The sequence below is a fragment of the Barbatula barbatula genome (assembly GCF_947034865.1).
Source record: "Barbatula barbatula genome assembly, chromosome: 2".
Taxonomy (NCBI): Eukaryota; Metazoa; Chordata; class Actinopteri; order Cypriniformes; family Nemacheilidae; genus Barbatula; species Barbatula barbatula.
Genome location: NC_136767.1, coordinates 32,690,302 through 32,717,645, shown reverse-complemented (window position 1 = coordinate 32,717,645; position 27,344 = coordinate 32,690,302). Strand labels below are relative to the sequence as shown.

Here is a 27,344-nt window from a genome sequence, read left to right as displayed (position 1 = left end):
TTACTCAATACATCGTTTTTCCAAAGCAGCTTTACAGGAGAAAATAAGGAAAACTGAAAAAACACAAAACACAGCACAGTACATGGTGTTAATATAATAAATTCAATGATTCTGGTAAATAATGTCTAATGTCAGCATCTCCCGCTGGTTTATTCATCATATTTAGCATGAAGTGAATGTTTGTCTGTAAAGATGTGTCTTTAATCTAGATTTAAATTGGGCGAGTGTGTCTGATCCTGGAATAATATCAGGAAGGCTATTCCAGAGTTTAGGTGCTACGTATGAGAAAGCTCGACCCCCTTTGGTGGATTTAGTTATTCTAGGTGTTATCAAAAGTCCTGCGTTTCCTGGACTGCATTATTATTGATAAAATAGAGACTTTATGGAATGTGTGCATACATGGCTACAAGCATGACAGTCAACATTTTATTATTTTCTTTAATATTTCATGAATTTAGAGAAATGAGCAAGTGTCTTAAGGTCTTTGCGCAAACTGTCTGAAATTGTCTGTGTTTTTGAATCATCAAAACGCCTCTAGAAATGCTCATGGATGCGGAAAACACAGACGAAATTATTGGAGGTAGTGTGTAAATGGGATTGACACAACGTGAGGTTGTATTTATTTTTTAATGTGCGCAAATTTCAGGCTCAATGTGCATTGGCCTTTATCCCTCATTAGACTATTTGGATGTTATTAATAGTGTAAAAACATAAATTTTAATTGCGATGTTGGATTAGAATCACTTAACATTATGTAGCAAAGTTCGTAAAGTTATGGAAGAAAGGAGACAGGGTCAGCGTAGGCTGGGAAGCACTTCTCTATTTATTAATAAACTGGTTGGCGCCACTGCGCTCTTAAACCACAATAACTCAGAACAATCGTGTAAGAATTTGTCGTCTCTCGGCACTCTGCTAGACGCTGCTTCACGCAGGAGAATTCTCCCAAGCTTCCCAGCCGATCTCTCTCAACCTCCTCATCTGCTTGTGTGGCTTTTAACCGTCTCCCCACCAATTACTGAAACGAGACACAGGTGTTCACAATGTGCAAATGACTTACTTACACCCCGCTTACCTCACCCCTTTCGCTGCCGACTCCGTTTCACCACGCCCCCCTCCACATACCCCCACCGCCCGACTCAGGTCGGGGAACCATCCGGCCTGCAGCTCCCTCCCCCCCCCCTTCGGGAGAGGAAGTCGGCCACGACCATCTGTGTCCCCGGCCTGTGGACCACCTGAAACTTGAAGGGTTGCAATGCCAAATACCAACGGGTGATCCGGGCATTGGTATCTTTCATGCGGTGGAGCCATTGGAGAGGCGCGTGGTCCGAACAGAGCGTGAACTCGCGTCCCAGGAGATAATAACGGAGGGTGAGAACGGCCCACCTGATGGCCAGACATTCCTTCTCGATGGTGCTGTACCTCACCTCCCGCCGGGAGAGCTTGCGGCTAATATACAGCACCGGCCGCTCCACACCCTTGATCTCCTGGGACAAGACCGCCCCCACGCCCCGGTCCGATGCGTCAGTCTGCAACAGAAAGGGGAGAGAAAAATCCGGCGCATGCAATAGCGGGCCGCCACACAGAGCAGCCTTAACTTGGGTGAAAGCCTGCTGGCACAGCTCCGTCCACTGGACGGTATCCGGTGCCTCCTTTTTAGTGAGGTCAGTCAGCGGGCTGGTGAGTTCTGAATAATTAGGTACAAACCTTCGATAATATCCCGCCAGCCCCAGGAACTGCCTCACCTCCTTTTTGGTCTTGGGTCTTGGTGAGGTCGCAACCGCGGCAGTCTTATCAATTTGGGGACGCACCTGACCATGACCCAAGTGGAAGCCCAGATACCTTACCTCCACACGCCCAATTGCACACTTCTTCGGGTTAGCCGTAAGCCCGGCTGCTCTCAACGACCTCAGGACCGCCCTTAGATGTTGAATATGCCGCTGCCAATCATTACTGTAAATTATGATGTCATCCAAGTAAGCAGCAGCATAAGTTGTATGGGGTCGGAGGATTCGGTCCATGAGACGCTGAAAAGTGGCCGGCGCTCCGAATAAACCAAAAGGAAGGGTGACAAATTGGTGTAAACCGAACGGCGTAGTGAAGGCTGTTTTTTCTTTGGATATGGGAGATAAGGGGATCTGCCAATATCCCTTCGTCAAATCCAGTGTCGAATAAAAGCGAGCCGAACCTAGTCGATCTAGCAACTCGTCAACTCGTGGCATTGGGTATGCATCGAATTTCGACACAGCATTCACCCTGCGATAGTCCACACAGAACCGTACCGAGCCGTCTGTTTTAGGGACCAAAACTATCGGGCTTGTCCAGTCACTGTTGGACTCTTCTATTACCCCCATATCTAGCATTGCTTTTAATTCCTTCTGAACCACAATTTTTTTGTGTTCAGGCAACCTATAGGGCCGGCTGCGTACTACGACGCCCGGCTGAGTCTCGATGTGGTGCTCGATGAGGTTGGTACGGCCGGGTAGGGGAGAGAACACCTGTGCGAACTCCGCTTGCAACCTGGCCACATCCGTGATCTGGGAGGGTGAGAGGTGATCCCCAGGAGGGGCCAGAGCGCTCAGTTGACTTTTACTAGTCGCTTCTGGCCCTAGATCTTCCTCTCTACTAATCACCGTCGCCAGCATCACTGTGTCCACCTCTTTCCAGCTTTTAAGGAGATTGAGGTGGTAAACTTGAGGCGCCCCGCCCCTATCTGTCCGAGCCACCTCATAATTGAGATCTCCCATTCGTCGTGTGACCTCAAAGGGTCCTTGCCACTTGGCGAGTAATTTGGAGCTCGATGTGGGAAGTAATACAAGCACTTTATCTCCCGGTGCGAATTTGCGCAGTCTGGTACCCTTGTCATATTGCCGGCTTTGTCGGTCCTGGGCCTGGAGCAAATTCTCCATTGAGAGCCGCCCCAAGGTGTGGAGTTTTGCTCTCAGGTCCAGGACGTACTGAATTTGATTTTTACTCGCAGAAGGTCCGTCCTCCCAAGTCTCTCGCAGGACGTCCAAAACCCGCGGGGCTGGCGGGGCTGGCGTCCATAGAGAAGCTCGAAGGGGGAAAACCCCGTGGAGGCTTGGGGGACCTCGCGTACCGCAAATAACAAAGGTTCCAGCCATTTATCCCAATTTTTGGCGTCTTCGTGCACAAATTTACGGATCATCGTCTTTAACGTGCGATTAAAACGTTCTACCAGACCGTCAGTTTGTGGGTGATAGACGCTGGTCCGGACCGCCTTAATGCCCAATAATCCGTAAAGTTCGCGGATAGTCCGTGACATAAACGCCGTGCCTTGGTCTGTGAGGATCTCGCGGGGGACCCCCACACGGGAGATGAGTCGAAACAGTGCATCCGCCACACTTGTCGCAGAAATAGTGCGGAGGGGCACTGCCTCGGGGTACCGAGTTGCATAGTCAACGATGACTAATGCAAACCGATGCCCTCGTGCGGATCGTTCTAACGGCCCGATCAGGTCCATGCCAATTCTCTCGAAGGGGACCTGAACAAGAGGGAGGGGACACAACGGTGCCTTTGGGGTGGCCGGGGGGTTTACCAACTGGCATTCAGGACAAGACGCGCACCACCTGCGCACATTCTCATGAATGCCCGGCCAAAAAAAACGGGCCGTGAGACGATTTATTGTTGCTGTCTGCCCTAAGTGGCCGGCCATTGGGTTACAATGAGCCGCCTGGAAAAGATTTTCCCGGCGGCTCTTCGGTACTACTAACTGGGTTGTATCTTGTTTCGTCTGGGTGTCTTGGCTCACCCGATACAACCTATCTTTTAGAATGGCAAAATATGGGTAGGTGAGCGGACGGGTCGGGTGGATCGGCTGACCGTCAATGGTCTGCACATGCTCGAACGCATGTTTCAGTGACTCGTCCTGAGACTGTTCCAGGGGAAAATCATCGCACTGAGAGAGTCTTTGCCTCTCCACGGTGCTCCGCTCGCCTGGGACAGTATTCAGCGGTCTCGGTTCAGCCTCTCCCAACCCTACGACCGCCCCCCTTCCCTGCCTGGAATTTTGCCAAGAGACATCCGAGCACAAATGTCCCAATAAAACCGAAAACATCGGCCAGTTCGTCCCCAAAATTAACGGATGTCGGAGGTGCGAGCTAACCGCCACCTCCACACTATGCTTTTGACCCCTGAACTGTATAGCCAGCAACACCAAGGGGTAGTTCACCACATCCCCGTGAACGCACCGAACCTTCACCATGCGGCTCGCACCCAACGCCACGGGCTGAATCAGGCTTTGGTGAATCGAGGTCTGATTGCACCCTGAATCCACCAAAGCCTGATAGGTACCCCCCTTAATACTCACAGGTATTTGGTACAGTCCGGCTTGATCGAGGGCAGCCCGTGGAGCATCGGGGATCCGGACCACCGTACCGACCTCCATCACGGGACAACGATCAATAAAATGGCCCGGATCCCCACATCTCCAACAGGCCGGCCCAGACTTCCCCGCCGCCCCAGTGGCGGGAAGTAAGCCACTTGATTGGTGGGGAGAGGGCCGAGGGGTGGGAAATGGACTGACACCGGCTGCGGTGTCGTGGGGTCCGCTCCTGGGCGGCATCCGGACCCTAGGTGCCGGTCGTGGCACTCGATCCAGGCGAGACCTGGGAAAAGGGATAGGTTTGGGTGGAGAAAGGGAAACATAAGGGGGAGAAGGAGAGAGAGAAGATGGAGGTACGCCGACCCCGGAGCACGCAACCAGTTGGTCCTCCGCCAGCTGAATGGCCTGGCTGAGCGACGTCGGCCGGTGACACTGGACCCACTCCGCCGTTGTTCTTGGTAGCCGCGCCACGAACTGCTCCAGCGTCACCGTATCGATGATGGAATCCACGTCCGCGTCGTCAGCCAGCAGCCATCTGCGGCAGGCGTCCCGGAGCTGTTGGGCCATGACGAACGGCTGACCGCACTCCCTGAACTCCAGAGAGCGAAACCTCTGGCGGTGCTGCTCGGGACTCAGGCCGACCCGCTGTAAGATGGCTTTTTTCAGGCTCTCATAAACAAAAAGGTTCTGGACCGGGAGCTGTTGTGCAGCCAACTGCGCTTCTCCAGAGAGCAAAGGAATGAGCCGGGCCGACCAATCATCTTGAGGCCAGCCTGCTAGTTCCGCAGACCTCTCAAAAAGTTCCAGGAACGCCTCCGGATCGTCCTGCGGTCCCATCTTGTGGAGAGGTAGGTGGGACGACAGGGGTGCGGCCGCCGACGCTGTGCTGGTGCCTTCGCGGCGGACCCAGCTCCGGAACTGCTCGCGGTCTTCCTGCTGAGCCTGGACAAGGACCTGAAAACGTTTCTCCTGGTCCTCTCGGAGACCCAGCAGCGCCTGGTGGTGTTCATGATGAAGCGCCGCGAGAGATTGAATCACCTCCGCAAACGGCGATGCTGGCGGGGACTGCATATTGGCTCCGGCTTCCCCTTTCTTCCCGGGTTTCGGCACCAGTGTAGCAAAGTTCGTAAAGTTATGGAAGAAAGGAGACAGGGTCAGCGTAGGCTGGGAAGCACTTCTCTATTTATTAATAAACTGGTTGGCGCCACTGCGCTCTTAAACCACAATAACTCAGAACAATCGTGTAAGAATTTGTCGTCTCTCGGCACTCTGCTAGACGCTGCTTCACGCAGGAGAATTCTCCCAAGCTTCCCAGCCGATCTCTCTCAACCTCCTCATCTGCTTGTGTGGCTTTTAACCGTCTCCCCACCAATTACTGAAACGAGACACAGGTGTTCACAATGTGCAAATGACTTACTTACACCCCGCTTACCTCACCCCTTTCGCTGCCGACTCCGTTTCACCACGCCCCCCTCCACACATTACTTGCTACCTTAATTCTTCAGTTTTATTGTCACTTTTTTTCCATCACTCTTTTGGTACCGTATCACTATAACACATGAGAGTTCCGAGCGGTGAGGAGCGTACCCATATTTTATCCGGCCGTGTGATATTTTTAATATTCTCTCTGAAAGCTCTCTGTAGGTAACGGTGTTTGATGCTGAATGTCATTACGGTGCTTAAAGCATCCCATCATGAGCACCGGACGCAGTGAGTGCTGGTCATTCATCTGGATTATCCAGCAGATAAAAGTCACGCGGCGCCGGTTGTTTTTGAATGGTTCTGAGAAAATGGACTTGATGAAAAGATGTTCACAACATCTCTCACGTCATCCGATGATCAACACACACTGATGTTTCACAAAGACAAAGTTGGCACTACATAAATAATTTGTCTTGTGTTAACATATAATTATTACAACTAGGCAGATGATTTATATTTCCCAGCATGCTTTAAGTAAAACTGCATTTTGAATTATATTCTTAATTAAATGTTTTTACCATTATTTAGAAAAGAGTTGCCTTTGCTTAGGGAGCGGCCATTTTTTTATTTGAATTGATATTAAGCTTGTTTAACTTCATATATTTTTAGAGATAAAAGAAAATGCCACATTAACTAAAAACATTTATGAAAATATAAAAAACATTAACATATAATAATCATGTTTGTGCAACTTAAACATAATACATTTGGAAACTTAAACATAATAAAAAGTATGGTGAGTAAACATAACTTTACTATGTGCAACCGTGATGTGAACCTGTGCATTCGGCCAATCAGATTAGAGCTTTCAGTTTGTCAGGGTTGTGCGTTCAGTAATCATCAGACGGTCGGAGAGCGTCCGTATGTTGTTTTACATCACTGTTTTGTCCTTTTCACACACAGCATTTGTTTTATTACTGTGCTTTAAATATAAATTACCTGCTCTAAACACTTCTAGAAGGTCAGGAAGAAACTGCAAGGCGATGAAGTTTTTGTTTTTAGTTCAGTTTCTCCCAGCAGAGATGAAGCAGAGAGAGAGCAGCTGGAGAAAATGATTCGAAGGCATTTTCTAGGACATTTGCAGTTCCTTTCATTTCTGCATTTTCTGTTTGTCCTCCAAATCGCATTGTCATTGTATGTAAGGCATGACATCACCGTCCTCTGCTCATCCGTCTCTTTAATGGACGTTTACTTTAGCTTTAATACGGTCTTCTGTATTTTTTAAACAGGAAGTTAAGCGTTGGGATAAAAGAGTAAAACAGACTGTGCACACTGAACATGTGAAAATCAATCATGTTGCACAGAGAATGTATGCAGAAGGAATATGTGCACATTGTGCATTGAGTAGTACACAAGGTGCAGAAAAAGCAGGGGTGGTGTGTTAGTATCCTCTACTAAACATAACTTTTGTTATCAGAGATTTTTGAATTTATTTGTTGTAAAATCACACATACAGTATACTGTTGTCTCATCACAATATGTGGAGACCTGTGTGTCAAAAGCGTATGACAAGTAAAGCGTCTGTCATTTATAAATGCATCTGAATGTGTGAACGAGTCTGTGTTGCTTATGGCAAGCCGAATGAGCTTTAAATCATTCTCAGGATATGAATTCTGCGTGTGATTGTTGATATCAAGAATTCAAATTTGCACAAGTAAAAATGTAATTACTAATATCTAACATAGCAATTGTTACTAGTAGAAATTCCATTCTTGATATCAAGAAATATAGTTTTCACTAGTAAAAACTGAATGGTTGATATCAATAATGAATATCGTGAGAATGATTAAAGGCTCATTCTTAGCATAGTCTGCAATAGCATTTAAGGGATGAGCTGGACATTTGACATTTGTGTTTGTCTGAATCATAAAGTAATGTGAATGTAAAGAAGTGTTCAGATGGAGTGTTTGGTTATGTGCTGTAGTTTCTCTTCATCTGGTTGTGGTGCAGCGAGAGACTCCGTCGAGTGACTTTGCCTCGGGTTATCAGATGGAGCGTGTTAATGACACCATGTTACATTTCTTAACGCAATAAAATCAACTACAGTATAGTGTTGACATCACAGACGTGGGATAATAAGCCCCTGTCTCTCTCTCCTTAATGTTATGATTTGTAAATGATTGTTGGTATGTTGTGGAGCAGCGTGTGATGAAATCGACCGGCGTCTCAGTCAGATTGGATTGTAATTGTGGCCTCGGATCAGAGGCGGAACACACTGACCTTCAGCACCAAACGCTCGCGGGGACTCGTCATTTATTAGTGCAGTGTGAGGTTTCCGGTGTAAAGGTTGAAGAGAACGCCGCGTCGCTGCCGGTGTCACAAACCTACACAGCATTAGACGACCAAACGTTTACACCGGAGACACGCAACATTCAGCTTCACACACACGTTATAACAACATGAAGCACACGCGTGACACTGAAACTAGTTTGTATCATTCTCCGAACCCCCCTCCCGTTCTCATTACAGAAACACATTCATCACCATGTGATTGCATCTATTTTAGGAAAAAATCATTAAAAGATTTTTATGAAAAGGTGCTTTAGGTCTTTATGTGATCTTTTCCCTTTTTTGGGAAATGAATTCTATTTATCACATGAATGCATTTGGCAGACTGTGTTATTCAAAGCAACGTACAATCTGTGTGAGGTACCAGAACGGAACTCAGCCTTCCCTTTTTAAGGGAAACTATTATTTCAAACAAAATCATTTGTTAGGTACATTTCTTCTAAAAGATAAATGATGAATCCGCTTACGGAACATCTGACAAACAATATGTGGTCAAAAGTCGACTGCGTAATGAAAGTTACTGTACTGTGATGTTATAAAAAGGTCATAGAACCACACAAAAAACAGCAAATGTTGATGTGCTAGAGCTAAGCCGTTCCCTAAACTCGTTTCTTATACTGGAATTACTCATTTAGCCACAATAATCTGTTCGGATAAAGCTGATTTCAGCACAACACAGACAGAAATCTGTCTACAACGCTCAAGAAGGATTTATTTCTTAAGTTATGTGTAGATAGACAGTCAGATCTGTTTGTTTTCACACTCATTACAGAGAATGTGGAGCTGACGTCACGCCGTGTTGCATGCTGGGTGTCGTGGCCATATTTGTAGGTTTTTCTGCTAGTGAGTTCAGTTCAATGTCGTTCCGTTTGACTAGGAAGACATAAACATGGCGGGTCGGTTGTGTTGTGTTATAAACTGCAACAGCAAGTCGCATAGTCGTTTAGGACAGAAACTAGACCATGGAAAACGTTTTTTTTTCCTACTTGTGAACAATGGGAAGGAATCACAACGAGGATCATGTATAAATCGCTAGTAAACAACCTCCGAAGATGGTGGCACCGCCCCAGCATGCAGCGCTCCGTAACGTCGATTGACAAGCTCTATTTGAAGAAACGATAGGCTTGTTTGACTTGATGCGTTGTCACATTAAAGTACATGCGAAAGATAAAATTTTATGTTTTTTCGAATTGCTCTCGCGGTACTTTGATGTCACCCGCCTGTCAGATCTTGCGGCGTAACGATTCACTGTGAGCCTAATGGTTAGAGAGTTGGGCTTGTGATCAGAAGGTTGCAGGTTCTAATCTCAGTGCCAGCAGGTCATGACTGAAGTGTCCTTGAGCAAGTAATAAATGGAAATGTAAATATGCTGATATGTCTTAAAAAGTTAGGAAAAACACAAAGTCTTTGTTTGTTTATGTTAAAGAGACTTTATTATTATTACTCTTTTTAACTGCAATTTAGTTATTTGACATCAAATAGACAATGTGCAACATAAGAGAAATAATAAAAGGGCAGTGGTTCATTTTTAATTTGACTCAAAAAATTGTGAATAAAATTGCATTGTAAGCTGAGAATCGTGAAACGCATCACATCGTGAGCTGAGTGAATCATTGCATCCCTACTGATTTTCATATAGTATGTAGTATGGAAGGAAGTTATTTTAGGAAGTAGTAATGTAGTTCACATCCCTTAGTCCTGTAGATGTGTTTGCCAGCGTCTCCAGCTGAAAAACTCGCTGCGGATCGGACGGGGTCTGCGGGTCTGGAGACGGGTCGCTGCTCGGTCCTGTTCTAAGACCACACTGAGGGATATTACATCCAGACAGTGAATCATGTCACTTGTTGCTATGGAGATTTAAACTAAAGTCTGATGTCCATCAGTAGGTGGTTAGGTCTAATACGTACATGTAGGAAAGGAAATACTTTTCTTTCTGTAATAAGTAGTGCAACGGTTTATAATGAATAGCGGTTTTAGTTTTATAAGAAGAGTTGTTTTTATAGTTCATGTGTGCAGGAAAAATCAATGTGGTTAAATTGGTAACATGCTGACATTCTTCTCCATTTATTTGTTCAATACTTTAATATTCTTTTTTCCATTTTCCCACAAACACTGTTTTCACATTTAGCACATTTATACTTATTTGTACTCTTGAACAACGCCTGGAGCGACATCAATATTCAACTTTAATGAACATCTGAAAAACAGAAATGATTCAAGAAAGTTTAGGTAATGAGAACTGATCTCTGTTGAAAATCTAACACAAGACCAAATGTTTCTATATCACTCCTCTGGTGTGATATGAAGTAAATGAATGAAGGAAATTAAATATCCTCATTAGGATAATTGTGATTAAGTGGCACTGAATCTGTTTATCTTCTGCCCTTCAAAAGAAACGGATCATCTTCACAGCACGCTTCTGCTCAAACAGCATTAATGAATAAATCATGGCTTAAACTGACATTCTTCTATACGTATTTATCACTTCAGAGACACACGGTTGTAAGAAATGAATGACATCATCATGATCATCAGGTTCTGTCATGAGGTCAAGAAAAGCAAGACAAGGTGGGACAGAACCATGACGGTGAAATATGTATCAATGCCATAAAATAACACAGATAAATGAAAAGCTATTCACATAAGAACAATCAAATAAAAACAGAGGAAAACACTTCCTTCATCCAAATGTAAAAGTGCTTAAAATAACGTTGCTGAAAAGAACTTCTTAGAGAACAGATTTAATGGTTATAAAGGGAATGGTATTGGTTTTAACGGAAACTACAATAATATAATGATTCTGTTGGTGTGATGTTATCCAGTGGATGGGATCCAATAGAATCCCCTTTTAATTATCCTGAGAAAAGAGCCAAGCCACACTACCGTATGAATGGTGAACTTAAGCTGGATGTTCTTATGCTTTGATGTGTGAGATGTGACGTGGAGATTGTGATATTTATTGTTGTTTACTTGTTGTAATTATTCTGCCGGCAGCATCAGTAACTTCAGGATATTGATTTGTATAAAGATGCTTCATTTGGGACCAATAAAGAACCTGAAATCAAGAAGAGGGAATTGGAAAGCCGTGGCAGTTAAAAGCAAGCGTTTAGGGTTTAATTCAGCCAATATTTTCTGTGAGACAGACCCGGGGCTCTGAAGAGCCGTTTGCCCCCAGACCCCGGGATGAGACCAAGAGTCCAGCTAAGAAAGAAGGTGTCTTTGTGTCTGTGCTCGTGTTGCTTTTCTCTTTCGTTCTGTTCTTGCAGGAGCTATAAGCCCATCCGAGAAGATTTATGAATACGTTAGAATAGCCTGAGCCAACAGTTTTCAAAGAAGAGGAGAGAAAATAAATGAAATAGCCCCACAGGCAATTCATCTGCTGTGTGATGGATCACACACTCATCTTCATAGCCTCTCTCTCTCTCTCTCTCTCTCTCTCTCTCTCTTCACAAGATTGGCAAACATTTGGCAAACAAATAAACAAACATAACACAACTCAATTAGGACATATGTGCGATGAAGTCTGTCAATGATAAATTGCAGATGGAAATCTCGCTCTGAAGAGGATGATTTGATTCAAGAGATGACACTGACTGTGTGTGTGTGTGTGTGTGCTCCAAAACGCTGACAAAACATAATGTGTGTTTAATAGATTATCTTATATAAGGTCTTGCGCACTTAGTTTTAGTTTAAATGTAGTCTTTTGTTTTTAAGTTTACGTTTAGTTAATCTAGTTTAGTTTTATTTTTTCAATGTTCCGTTTTTTGTTTTAAAGTTTCGATTCAAGTTCAGTTTAGTTTAATTGGATGTAGTTTAGTCTTAGGTTAAGGTATAGTTTTAGGTTTCATTCTCAGTTTGCAAAATGAAACAACAGTAGTAATAAACATATGTAAAAAACATACAAATATCCGTATTGTTCTTTTTTTTCTGCTGTTCCTTTAAGACTGTGTAAACATTGACATGCAATGAGCAGGAACACTTTGGGTTGATTTCAGGCTAAAATGAAAATAAATATATATTATACTGGAGAAGTAAACTTATACTTTTTTAGTTTTGTTCTCAAAAGTGGATGTTTTTTGTGACAGAAACCCATTAGCCTTGCTCGTGTCATGTGTGTGATATCGAGCTGGTCTGTTGTTGGGTTCATACAGAATACGAGAGAATGTGGTGGTGTGAGCTCGTAGCTCTTCTGTAATGGGGCATCATTTATAAGATTGATGCCAGTATCCTTATATTCACCTCTCTGGTTTGGCAGGCGTCGGGCGGCTGATGAAATCTTTCCTCACTGACCTCAGGTCAGCTCTCAATTGGAGCCGGTCAATCAGCAGTGAGTTTCTATTTGGACGAGTGGTGCAGATAAATCAGCCGTTTCTCTCCTCTTCCAGACACTGGATATATTTTCTGTGCCCTCATCCTCCAAAGCAATTCCAGGACGTTCTGTTTTCATATTGATTTGCTTTTAGTTTTGCCCGTGACAGCTGAATATTAGTGGCCTTTCCGATTGCTCGCGCCAACGCTGCTTATTTACAACACAACACCAGTGTTAAGTACAAATGTGTGTTCTAATCCCACGTAAAGGTGCATTGATTCGCTTCTGAAACGCTGCCAGACGCAGAAAAGTAGTTCATAGTTTCAGTGACTTTACTTTGCCTCGGCAATGAGTGCGACACGCGACCTCACATCTGAATATTGATATCAGAGCTCATGAGATCTTTCATCTTTGTGGGACATCCTTTCTCCATCCCAACATTCAAATGTGGCCTAGATATATCATAAACCCTCAATTTATTCTTTCCGACGAGGGATTTTCAGCATCCAGCGGGCAGCGATCAGCCGCATTACACACATCATACAGTGTGCATGTGTCCGATTCATGAGCCGCAGTGACATTCTGCTGACTTCACATTTTCTTAAAATGCCAATCCCAGAATGCAATGCAGCAGAAAATGACAGGTGAACTGAGCAGAGCATCACACTAGACTGCATAAGTCACATGAGATATTCGCCTCATTTGTCTGTTTGTTTTTTGTTTTTATGCTTATTGATGTCATAAGAATCATGCGAAGGTACAGAGCGTTTCACTTATCATTTATAATACACACACACACACCAGACTGAATATTAAACTCAATGATTATGATTATTAAAGTCCCTTCAGCCAGAAGTCTTCATATTGTTCATCTGTGCTCTTCTCTCTGGCCGTCATTTGAGTCTTTACACACATATGTTGAGTTTGATTCGTTCGGTTCACTTCAGTCTGTATATACCTTATGATGTGCTGTAGTTTATTGTAAACATCTAGAATGATCGAAGCTAGGCTATCAAAGGTGGTTGTCAGGGTGTTGCTATGCAGTTTCTAGGGTCTTGCTATGTGCTTGGGCATGTAGATTGTTATGGGAGTACTTGCTATTTTATATTATTATTGACGTGTCCTGGTTGTTATGGAAACACTCTTGACCATGACCAAGACTTGACCAGTTGTCTTCCACTCTTGTACAGGTGAAAAACATCAACAAACCTGTTTGTATTCCTTCATGACACTTGAAATATACACTACTGGTCAAAAGTTTTTGGACACTAATGCGTTCATAATCAGAATTTACATCAAAATTTTGAAATAAAACAAGGAAACTATGAGAATTATGTTGAAACAAACAAACAAACAAAATAATTAAAGGTGTAATAATAACGTGTTATATGTGATCATCTTCACCTTTTGACTAGAATATCCTTGTCATTTTCTCAGGCAGCTTCTTGAGGTCTTTCCCTGAGATGCTTTTTAAACCAAATGTTCCCATCTATTCTGTGCTCTTATTGCTAGTCTTTCTTCATTATTCAGTCAAAGCTATCCTTTTCTAAAACATTTCTTATTAAATAAAATGTTAGTTTTGTCATTTCACTCAAGTGTCCAAAAGCATTTGACTGGTAGTCGTTTGATAACACGAGTTCTTTTCTAACATTTGTTTGCTTTTTGAAGCTTGAGATGTAGGTCACAATTTACTCCAACTGTAACCAGAAAACACAAAACATCATTAAAAAACTAATCTGAGTTCTTGCTCTGAAGATCACAGAAATTCATCCATCAGTTATGAAAAATGATGTTTTCTGGGTGGTTAGGGAAAGTTTTCTCATCAGTTTTATTGTCCGTTGATACATCTGATGACTGTGAAAAGCATTAGCGCAATGAATTGAGTGCTCATGTTCATATGTAGAATCCTGGTTTTGTGTAGCTGTCTTCAGTAATATGTTCAGCGTGTTGTTGTGTAGTTTCACTATGTAAACAGCTCTAATGGTTATTTCAGAAGCTGGTGAAATGCTGGTCTGCCGGTCCGTTCTGCATTATTGATTCACAGTTGTGAGCACAAGGTTTCCATCGGCCTCTTGATCCCGTGCCGTCTCTGAGCTAAAAGCATATGTGATGTGTTTTATTTTAAGACCGGCAATGAACGGCCTTTGCTTTACAAACGTCACGGCACAAACGCAGAGCGCTGGGAGACTCGTGATTTCTTGCAAGGTGATTTTAATTTCATTATTGACTTCATTAACGGATGATGATTTTGTGAATTTGGTGGCACACAGTGCTGAATGAATGTTTGATGAAACCCTCTCTGATGAGGTGGAGCGAACGCTTGCCAGGAGCCGCTGAACTCTGGAACGCGGCCCACTCAACACGCCATCAGGATACATAAAAATAACCCGGTCCAAGCCAAATCCCACAGACACACTTTAGCATTTAGATAACCCTCTTCTTACCTGCCTAAAGGCCACCGCAGACGCCGGCTGCTCAATACTGAAAGCTTTAAGACCAAATATATTTATCGAGCGGTACTTAAGAGATATTTCTTATCTCAGCTCCAAGAGCCAAAGCAAAACCGGACCCCCGAAACCCCCACAGACCACTGACTGAGCCACTCACAGTTGCATGTTATTGCTCTTAGGTTTCTCTTGTATATTCTTGCTTGTGTTTCATTCATAGTATCAACTCAGTCTCATACGTATTGACGTGAACATTGAGATCAGTGTACACCTTCTGAAGCTGAAATTATGCTTTTGTTTCCAAGAAAGAACATAAAACATGTATGTCAATATATTTGAATATCATTTCAATTGATTTAAAAAATTGAATGCATCATTAAGCAAGTTATTGCGTATTGTATTGGTGTAAATGACGCATAAATGAGCGTTTGTTGTCCCTGGCAGAGATGTACAAGAAAAGAACAGAGATGATGTTGGATGTCCATCGTGAGCGTTTCTTCTCTTTCTCACATCATCATTACTGTATCAACCCTCTTTGACATTTACAGCGTGAAGTGAGAAACAATCAGATGCGTTGAAGACAGACAGAATCTGTCGAGGACATGTTGAAATCAGCTTCCACACACAAACAAGTCCAGAACAAAGATGTTATTTTCTACCTAAAGAAAATGTGTCACACTTTTCATGATGATAATAAACAAACTTTCTCACCCAATGTCTGTGCTAAAACTCAGCATTTGCAATGCATTTGTCATGGTGCGCTCTAAATAACGTTGGATTGTTTATTAGCTGTTTTTGGCTGTTACGGATGAACGTCTGTTATTGAAATACAGTTGGTGTCAAATGAAGAATGATTTGAGATAAACTGAACTGTGCCATCAAATCATTTTCATTGAACATGCACTGAATCCATTTAACGTTCAACAGGTCGAAATTATAAGAGCTACATAAGGACAATAAACTAAATACAAATAAGACAACACGGCAAATGTTCAGAGGTTATTTAAGCCATCTGACTTATTGAACAGAACATTACTCTCGTCTCGTGGAACCTTCTGTTCGTCTAGTCACATTCAGCTCTGGAACTCTATTCCTCACGCTATACAAGAAAGTGACTGATTGACCACTTTTAAATCACGTCTTATAACTTTTTCTGATCATTCTTGACAGTTAATAATTGTTGTTTGTTGTATTGCTGCTTTTCGTTTCATTACAACTCAACTGTGCGGTGTCCTTGAGAGTTCTGAAAGGCGCTTTCAAATAAAATGTATTATTATTATGATTACACACTCCTGCTATTGGTTTTATATTGATCAGAAATTTGCAGAGACATTGGGGCATCTGTAATGTTTTCTATGATAAATTAAGAAAGTCAAAAGATTTAAAAGTGGCTCTGGAGCTGATTTCCCAGACGGCCTGTGATGGGGTCTATCTGTATTGTAGAAGTGTGTCCATGTGTGTGTGTGAAGTCAGGGCTGTTGGCACCTCTGTTGTCATGGATTTGCACCCATCCGTGAACTCACCATCTGGATTCTCCCAGAAATCACATTAAAGTTGCAGGAGCAGGAATACATCAAGCTAAATGAATATTGGCTGAGGGCTTCACAGACGGCCTGGCGTGAGAGAGAGAGAGAGAGAGAGAGAGAGAGAGAGATGATCTCTGTCTATTGTTCTGATGGTCATAACAGCTCAGAATCTACATGTCCTCTTAATGAAAAACACATTTTTCTCATCGTCACAATAAACTACATAAACATTCTGATGATGTTATCTGTGTGGTCGTCAAGGTGTTGCTAAGGTGTTCTGAGCTGGTTTTAGAATGTTGCTGTGGTTCTGGATGTGTTAGGGGAGAATTATCCACTCTTCCACTTTCCTCTAAAGTTCATTACTGTATGTGTGTGTGTGTGTGAGTGTGTATGTGTCATATGCAGATACACACAGTGTCACAATCATAAAGACACAAATAACATAAAGATACACACACAAACATATACACACATACTATCACAATCATAGAAACACACACATGCTTACACAAACACACACTGTACAAACATCACAATGATTTAACAGTAATTACAGTCGCTCGCACACGCACGCACACACACACACACACACACACAGTAGAGTAGATGAAGTGTTGACAGGTTGTGGTAAATAAGCTGAAGTGAATGAGGACACAACACATCAATCACTCTTGTGTGTTTTATTTCATTATGTAAAGACCGTGAGAGGACGGATGAAAGTCAAGTGAAACTTCAACCACAAACACCAGCGGTGTGTCCGTGTGTGTGTGTGTGTGTCCGTGTGTGTGTGTGTCCTTGTGTCCGTGTGTGTGTCCGTGTGTGTGTGTGTGTCCGTGCGTGTGTGTGTCCTTGTGTCCGTGTGTTTTTTGACTGTAAATGAAGAGTTTGGTTCCAAAATGAGATAACTCAGTTTTTAACTCTTTATGAAAATCATGTTTTTTATTGCGCATTTCCATTAATATCGATCAAACTGCAGTTTGTTTTGATTTAAGCCATAATGACTGAAATAATGACAAACTAAATGTTGTGTATATGTAGATGAGAGATGACGTTCAGATCGGTCACAGCGGAGACAGCGTTCGACGTGACGTTCTGCTGCACTTTCTACCTGTTGCTGTCTGATGTGAAATCAATAACGTCTTTGGATGTTGAAAATGACTTTAACATTGATTCTTCTTCCTGTCGGCAGGTTTGCAGGTCATTTTTCCCGAGTACCTTCAGGAGAAGTTTGTCCAGTCGGCTCTGAGCTACATCATGTGTAATGGAGAAGGAGAATACGTCTGTCAGAACAGTCGGTGCATCTGTAAATGCGCTGACGACTTCCCACAATGCAACTGTCCCACGACTGACCTGCAGATCATGGAGAACACTCTGGTGGGCATGGCCGAGACCTGGGAGGCGTCTTACAGTGACTTTGAGAACTCAGGTAACTCAAGCGGTTCAGAATCTCAAGATCAATGTTTTTGACCCTTAGCACGACGTCTCAGGATATGAAAATGCCACACGAACAGATAAGAATCAACACCAGAAGTGTGTTAAATCATCAGGAGAACTGTTAGAATAGTTCATTGGATTGAAACTACAGGAAATATCTCATATCTCGTGTGTGTTATTTTTGGTTATAATAAGACTGAAGTTCATTGTTGAGATGTTTGCACACACATCTGTGTCGTCACTGTCACACTGAATCTTCATTTGTCCATTTTCCATGATTTGTGTTTTTTTCATACATTATTACTATTAGTCACCCTTTATGTTTGTCTCAATCAAAAGTGATGAAAAGAGCTTGTGAACAACACAGTGTTTATTATAAATATATAGTGTTTTATAATGGGCTTTCAGACAGAAACAATAAAACAATACAAACAATCAAATACAATCCATGTAAACACATTACAGCTTTGACTTGTTAAAAGTGTAAATCAAGTCAATCCAACAAACGTTATTTTTGCCCAATTTTGGTTCGTTTGTTGGCTAGTTAAATACGTTTAATAATCATCTAACAGCTTTAATGTTGAGTCTGTTGTCATCTCACACGAGCCTCTGTCTGCTCGAAACTCATCTTCTCTTGCATGCCAAATTTCTTTGAGACGATATTCATGTAAATATTGAATGATTCAGGAGGTCACGGTGGCATCTGTGAGTAAACAAGGTTTTCATTTGATCCCATTTCTTACATTATATTACATTAAAGTATGGCACGGCATATTCTCACTGAGGGTTTATTTGGTATCAGTCATGTTGTGCCAAATACTGTGTGAGAGGATGTGTTTGTGTTCCTGTTTAAATGTCATAATAAAGACGCCAACATAATAAACACGAGCCAAACAACATCAAGACTTGTGCAGCGGTCGCATTTAATGCAGCTAGCGCGTGGACAGACGCATTTCACCTGCCGATCAAATATGCTTGAACAGAAAGACACAAAGCAGGAGAAGGTGATTCTTCAATGTCTATGTTATGACCACAGCAGCGTATTTAAAAGAGAAGACAGCACAAGAGCTCTGAGGAGATTCCAGCGCTGAATGAATCTTCTGAAATGTCAAGAGGTGATAATTGTTAGAAAGTGTTAATAGAGTTCTTCAATCATCATCATCATCATCATCATCATCATCGTCGTGTCTGTGAGGTGTGACTGAATGATGATGGATATGAATGATCAGTGGGGTCTGGTGTGAGATCACAGATTTATCAGTTAATATCACCTGTCACATTGGTTAAAATCAGCATTTTACACATTTATGAGGTTTAAATAAGTGTGTGTGTGTGTGTGACTGGTGTTTTTGAGCATCTGTGTTCATTTAAGTGGAAGGAGAAACGATGACTTTCCTAATTTCCAAACTTGTATTTTATGTACTAATTACAAGATTTTCCCCTTCAAAGTTTTTAATATCCTGTATCTCCTTTAATATCCTGTATCTCAGTGGTAAGAGCGTTAACAACACAAGGTTGTGTGTTTGATCCCAGGGGATTGTAGATATCTGTGTATAAATGTAAAGGATAATGCAATGTAACTCGCTTTGGAAAAAAGTGTCTGCCAAATGCCTAAATGTAAATGTAAACCACACAGTCGCACTTCATAAGGTGTGCTGTGGGACGTCATGAGATCTTGAATGTAGACGTAGAAGGTGCATCAGTTGTATGTACGGTCATTTATAAATGTTTGTCTCTGTGTTTGTGTCAGATGAGTTCAAGTCTTTTCTGAAGCGTCTGCCGGCGACACATTTTCTGCCGGTGAGCAGTGTTCATCTGTTGTGGGGCAGTGACTGGGATCTTCAGAACCGCTATCGGCTCCTTCAGAGCTCTCTTGAGGTTCAGAGACTGAAGATTCAACGCACAGCACGAAAACTCTTCGGTCTGAGCGTCCGCTGCCACCACAACCCCAACCATCAGATGCCCAGAGAGAGGTGAGATCACACCAAACACTTCTGTACGTCAACTGACAGAACTCATACTATACTGTACGACTGTTGGCTCTTTCATATTGAGACTGTCAGCACTCGAACATCATGAATTTACCACATATTTTGAGAAATGTCTCAGTGGGTTTGTTTTCATACAATGGAAGTAAATGGAGTTCAGTGTTACATTTCACTCTGACTTGATGTCTGGTGTTACACGCAGTAAACTTCTCAAGGGTGTTCATGAGAAACCTTCAGCCGTGAGAACCCCACGACTCTTTTACGTGAATAACCATATGCTGAGGAAAGCGTGATAATGTTATCACTGCCATCCAGATGTTTCCTGAAAGACACACATCATATCAACGTTTTGACAACCCAAGAGTTCAAACTATGAACCCCACAGTATGATGAACACAAATATCAACTCAATAACACATAAGATCAATAACATTTGGTTCTTTTCGCACCTTTCTGTCATCATCGTGAGTTTTCGTGAGCTCGTCTCTACAGTATATAACGTCATATAGTGATTGTGCTGTCTCGGCTGACCCATTCGCTCTGTCCTGAAGGTGGTGATGATGGCCGCTGCAGGACGGTTTTCCTGCTGAAACTTAAACATCTTCCTCTGCTCATTAGAAGCAAACCGCCTCCATCCAGCCCATAAAACTCCTGAGGTGAAGCTGAGAGAAACCACTTCCTCATAACACTGCAGTTATTCATTCAGCCCTCAAGTTTTGTCATGTTGGATTATTCCTACAAACGTCATATTTCACAGGTCAACAGTGTCGTCATGATGAGATTTCAGCTGGAAAAGATACAGTAGATGTGTTGGATGAAATTGTGTTAGTTGTGTCTGCTGATGAAGACATGGCGATGTGTAATGGTATGTTCTGTATTTTCTGGTTCTGCCCCTGCAATGCATGATGGGAAGCGTAGTTTGATAAATAAGCAGTCTAAGCAGACAAACACTCTCAGTCTGGTGTTTGGTGTGTGGTCAGGAGATTATTCTGTTTGTGTGTGAAGCGCTGGTACTCTGATGGTCACAGTTTTAACCTTCTCTTTGCTCAATTATTTGCCTTTTGCGAATCGTGCACTTTCTACTTCCGGGAAGCTTTTCAAAGTCAGCTCTGTTTATTCCTGGCTGTGGAAAAAGCTGACGCAAGTTTTACATGGATATTTGGTCTCTAGAGTTGGCGCTCCCTGACTCTGATCCAGGACCAGGTAACTGTGAATGTGCGGTTGGCCGAAAGTCTCAATTGGAGCTCTGTTGAGGCCAATTCACACTTGAATTGATCTGGGTGCTTGCCAGGGTGTCACTTTGCAGTTGCCGCGCTGCAGTTAATGTGTTGCCACGCTGTCGCTAGGGTGTTCAGGATGGATGCTCATTGGCCCAGGTGAACAGATCCCTGGTCTCTGACTATGTTCTGATCTTGCGTCCCTGTCAGCCGATGTCACTTCTCTCCTCAATGAGCCACGTGCATAACAGACTCGAATGATAAACGGTGTGCAGTCTGCGAGCGCTCTGTCGCCTCAACACAAACATGTGAAAACAAACACTATCGGTTTGCCATCATCTGCATACGATTCCCTGTGGTGACTCCAGTCAGACACTTGTTACCACAAAACAAATAACAAGAGAAAACAAAAGCAGCAAGCCACTGAAATCCATATTGAGAAAAGCAGTTAGAGGATACATCACGGGAAGTTGTGTTTGTCACGTTGCATCTCTGGTTTAAATTAATACAAAAATATACATTATCAAATGCCATGAGTGATTCGGCTGCATATGCCTTCAGATAACAATCCAAAACTTTTTATGCTGTAAGTCAATATGGAGAGAACTGTGAATCAAATCAAATAACATTTTAATAGAAATATAGCTCGATTGAGACGCAAATGTTAACATCTGACTAATCGTGAAATGTTTACATGATCTGCATTATTGTAGATTTCTGCTACCATATATATTGTTTTAGATAAAAAAGATTTTACAAGCCCGCCGTGTTTGACTGCATTGTCGTTGTGTTCATTTTGCAGGTCGGTGCTGCAGTGGCTGAATCGCGTGCAGTCGTTCCTGTACTGCAACGAGAACGGCTTCTGGGGGACCTTCCTGGAGAGCCAGCGCAGCTGCGTGTGCCACACGGGGGCCACCTTGTGCCAGCGGCCCATCCCGTGCGTGATCGGCGGCAACAACAGCTGCGCCATGTGTAGCCTGGCCAACATCTCACAGTGCGGCTCCTGCAACAAGGGCTACAAGCTGTACCGCGGACGCTGCGAGCCGCAGAACGTGGACTCGGAGCGCAGCGAGCAGTTCATCAGCTTCGAGACAGACCTGGACTTCCAGGACCTGGAGCTGAAGTACCTGCTGCAGAAGATGGACGCGCGCCTGCACATCCACACCACCTTCATCAGCAATGAGGTGCGCCTGGAGACCTTCTTCGACCCGCGGTGGCGCAAGCGCATGTCGCTGACGCTCAAGAGCAACAAGAACCGCATGGACTACCTGCACATGATGGTGGGCCTGTCCATGAAGATCTGCCAGATGCGCAACAGCAGCGTGGACCCCATGTTCTTCGTCTACGTTAACCCATTCAGCGGGAGCCACTCGGAGGGCTGGAGCATGCCGTTTGGCGAGCATGGCTACCCACGTTGGGAGAAGGTGCGCCTCCAGAACTCGCAGTGCTTTAACTGGACGCTGCTGCTGGGCAACCGCTGGAAGACCTTTTTCGAGACCGTGCACATCTACCTGCGCAGCCGCGCCAAGGTGCCCACCGTCCTTCGCAATGACACCGGCCAGGGTCCCGTGGACCTGTCTGACCCCAACAAGCGCCAGATCTACATCAAGATCTCCGACATCCAGGTCTTCGGCTACAGCCTGCGCTTCAACGCTGACCTGCTGCGCAGTGCCGTGCAGCAGGTGAACCAGTCGTACACGCAGGGCGCGCAGTTCTACTCGTCCTCGTCCATCATGCTCCTGCTGCTGGACATCCGAGAGAGGATCAACCGTCTGGCCCCTCCGGTGGCGCCTGGCAAACCCCAGCTGGACCTCTTCTCCTGCATGCTGAAGCACCGGCTCAAGCTGAACAACAGCGAGATGATTCGCGTGAATCACGCCCTGGACATGTACAACACGGAAATCTTGAAACAGTCGGACCACCTGACAACCAAACTCTGCTAGAGAACACAACCCCGACCCTTTTTCTGTTCCCTGGCTTTTCCACCTATTATTATTACTATTATTAACAACTTTGTAATTGTCCGATGGAAAGTAACGAGACGATAAACGGAACAACGACAAAAAAAAAGAACGACTGTATCATATTTGTCCAAGCATGTCTGTCATTTCCTTCAAGAAAAAAAAACATCCGGTGACACAGAGGCCTTGATTTTACTTTTGAGGTAACAACGGTACGTTTTAAAACTGCCATTACTTATCGCTTAACGCATTTTTAAAGATTACAAAAGGGCAGAACCAAAATCTGAAATCCTTTTCTTAATCTGAGTTTTTGTCTTGTTTCTCCACCAAATTGACTTAAGATTTCCTTTTTCCTTTTTAGAAAACAACAATGACGTGACGTTTGTAAACTCGATATAATCCCTCACTGGAAAACAAGACAGAAAGCGTGATTAAGAATGTCTTCATTTGCTGTACAGTCTCGTCCTTTCATTCAGGTCTCTCTGATGCTGACGTTTGTTGTTGAGTCTTTGGTTTCACATCATCACTTCACGCTCTTTTGTACAGCTGCGCATTTAATGTACATGTTGTGATTGCTGACGTGTCAAGCTTTTCTGCATCGCTTCATCTCTTCAAGGGTCCGCATAAAGCCATACATTTTTCAGAGGAATGATACACTGGAGAACAAAAAATCAAAGCAAAACGGAAAGACGGCGGGCACATTTTGTGAGAAATGTCCAACGAATCGCTTTTGTATTTTTGATTTTCAATCTTTTTCTAATGAAATATAGCACAGTGGTCTGAAAAAAAAGAATATATAAATATATATCTATCTACACACACATGTACAGCAGGAGTAGGGCATGACAAATGTAAAGCCATCGCATTTCATTACCAAGAGTCAATCCACAACGGCGAAATATTAAAGTTTGAAATATCTATGATGATTTTAATCTGCTTGTATACCAAATGTACACTTTACTTTTATAATCTTTTCTTTCAGTTTTCTATTCCTTGATGCAATTCAGGTTTAACTTCTTAACATCTAAAAGATCGAGATTGGGAGTTATCGGATGATTTATTGTGTTATTTCTAAAACAGAGGGAATGCGATCATTATCATCGTTATTATTATTAGTATGAATTATTATTATCCAATCTTATTAAGTGCCTGTTAGCGATCCCTTTAATGCTTTCACACCACAAATTATTTTGATTTTGTTTAATCATTTTTATTTAGTTAACCGAAACAAGACCCTCTTGAATCTAAACGTAGGACTCGTGGGAACAGGGCCAAAAGCGAACGGCTTTTTTTGCATGAGTACTCTTAAGAGTTATTGAGTTCTTTATGTGTTATCAATGTAAATATCTCTTTTGTTTTGTCTTGATATAGCCATGAAATCAAAGCTTTTCTAAAATCACTGTATATGAACAACAATATGTCGCCCCCTGCACACACACAAGAGTTTTTAGTGTAAATACAGCAGAAAGTCATTTGGTCACGTCAGGAGAATCATCACCAGCTGATCTGAATCTGAATCTGAATCTGCTCTCATCTTTATGCTTCATACTGCCTTCAGTATGCTTCTGTTTCACACACACACACATGGTCCCGTCGGTCGCTCAGTGGGTTGACAAACTGCTTTCAGTACTTTCTGTAATTTCTGCTGTTCTGTTGAAATAACTATATCAAGCTTTCTTCAAATGAATGTTTCAAATAATAATCTATTTCTCAATAAAATGATATATTTAATAAGAAGAGCCAAGCTTGTTTGTACCACGCGTGTGTTAGACCCAGTGTTTCTCAGCACTACGCCATCCAGATGGAACGATTCAAGTTTTTTTATCAGTGACAGATCCATTTAAAAATGAATGACTCGAGTGTTTCTTTGGATTCGTAAGAAATCGACTGCTCACTTCTGAGCCTAAACATGATTAGTGTAAAAGCATTTAACGACAGATGATCTGAAATGCCAGTGCTACTTTCTAGAAGGTGTCTGGAATGAATCTCTGACCGATCAACCCTGATTTCATTATTTCAAAAGAACTTATTTTAAATAGTTTTACAAATTTGTTTCGGAGAGAAAACATTGCGGGATGAGTTGAAGTTGAACACATGATGGTGATGTAAAGATATAAAGATGCAAACCCGTCAGCTTTTATCTGGACTTTATAGGATTTCTATCCAATTACACAACGAAGCGTACAGAATGATTCCACACACGCCCACAAAAACACTCAAATCAATGACATCTTTCCCAGATGACAGAAAAGTCATGGAGGTGAAGAGACTTGCGGTTTCTCTGCGGATGCTGCGGGACGTCCTGCATCACATAACATGAAGGAGTGATTAATGCGGTCGCAGGTAATGAAGTGGACGGTTGTCAGCCTCCACCTCCAGTCCTCTGCCAGGATATAATTACAATGTCCTCATAAATCACACTGCTTTGTGTTTAATGTATCGTACACTCATCGCTAAGATTGCGTGAATAATTGATACAGAGCTCCACTCGACCATCCACAGCGGTTGACTTCTTCAGACGAGAGAAGAACTTCAAGGTATGGAAACTGGTTTACGTGAACATGAGTTAATGACTAACATTATGAAGTGTTTAAAAACACATGCCTTAGGGGTGTTAATGCAGTCCAGGCAACACAGCTGAATCTTAAGGTTGGTGCGTTCCTGCGGTATCGTACTGTAACAGTTACTAGTACTAACTGCCTTCATCATTTTATAAGTAACAGATTCAGCGTGAAATCACTTATTTTCATGGTGCATGTTCCCGGTCATATTGTGTACGGTTTACTTCACAGAATTTAGTTTGTGTTACACTTACATTTATGGGTAACACTTTAAATTAAGGTATCCTTTCTTAAGCATTTATAAATGTGTTCATTAATGATAAATAAGTCATTTACAAATGCATTATGAAGTAGTAACAACATTCATGCAGTTATAACTGCTTTATAATGCTTTCGTAAATGACTTATTAATCATTAATGAACACATTATAAATGCCTCATAAAGAGTACCTTAATGTTAAGTGTTACCCATTTATGCATATGGCAGATTATTTTATCCTTAGAATTGTAGCACTAAAAAACATTGTGATGATTATTTTACATCACAAGAGAATTCAACATGATTACCGACTTTTGAAACAACATAGAATAGATAACTAGTTGATAAGCAAATACAAGCAATGCCAATAAAACTATCACCTTGGATCCTTGCAAAATGGAATGTCAACACAACAATCGTTATAGCCAAAATTGATTGTTGTAATTAAATACACGGCCCGAATTCAAAGTGATTTAAAGTGAATTTGATCTATACATTTCGTCGCATTGGCATTCTTTTCTTTACAGATATAATTTAGGGGCTTTTGCCATTAATTGTAAGGGTGGAGAAAGGACAGGAGATCATTGGATAGAGACAGGGAGAGTAGGACTGGCAAAGGATGCTCGAGATAGGAAACTTACTTGGGTCAGACCACAAGTGCACTTTCACTATATGTCGGCCCACTAACCACAGGGCTCTTTGCGCTGACGTGGCCATAGAATCCAAAGGTTCTTTCTGACATTTTTGCCTGAATCGAGTCATTCATATATTCCTTTTTTTTGGTATTGTGTACATTTTAGGGACATTTTTAGAAAATAAAATGGTTTTAACCAGAGAGTCAAATGAAATGCAAAATCTTTGAAGCTGGTTATCTCAGAACTGCTCAGAATTCAGATCGAATTGTATCATTTCAAGGTGACGATTTGTTCGTATGTGTGTTTGTTGTAAATCAAACCCGTGCTCTTAACGCATCACTTTATGGATCTAGCAAGAGGAACACTTTCATATTTACTTTAAAAACTCTGCAACAGTTCCAGTAGAAGGTCATCAATCTGCTTAGTTTTCTTGCTTGTTTTCCAAAACAAAGTAAATGTATTCAGTGACGGCACATAAATATGATGGTTATCCAGGAGAAAGCAGGTCCTAAGAAAAATAAATCTGAACAAATTGTTTCTGGATAAGACGTTCCAGTGATTCTGACAAGAAGCTTCCTCATATGGTCACCTAACTATGGAAAATGTCCAATAAAATCAAAACATCGCATGCTTCCTGTGATGTATGTTTCTGCAAATGTGCCGTGGCAACTGTATAAAAATGGTCTTCTAATTTGCTGAAAGACACAACACTCATGAAAGGCCATAAATCTTCATTCTCAACTTTAGCTCTTTGAGAAAATGTGCCACGAGGCGCAAGAAAGCAATAAAGAGGAAGATTTATCATAGCTATCAGCATCTTCAATCACAGCTTCACCAGAGGAACAACACTAAACATCCACAATATTTCAGGAATATCCCCCCGTGTGCTTCACC

At 42.5% G+C, this 27,344-nt stretch overlaps 1 protein-coding gene across 1 annotated transcript; it reads left to right on the top strand.

Moving 5' to 3' along the window:
- Positions 1–17,433: 17,433 nt before the first annotated feature.
- brinp1 (bone morphogenetic protein/retinoic acid inducible neural-specific 1) lies at positions 17,434–23,095 on the top strand (the record flags this gene model as incomplete). Its single annotated transcript, XM_079472450.1, has 4 exons — positions 17,434–17,479; positions 17,585–17,821; positions 19,580–19,802; positions 21,837–23,095. The coding sequence occupies 4 exons, from the start codon at positions 17,434–17,436 to the stop codon at positions 22,975–22,977; spliced, it is 1,647 nt and encodes a 548-aa protein (XP_079328576.1). The 3' UTR covers positions 22,978–23,095.
- Positions 23,096–27,344: the final 4,249 nt, after the last annotated feature.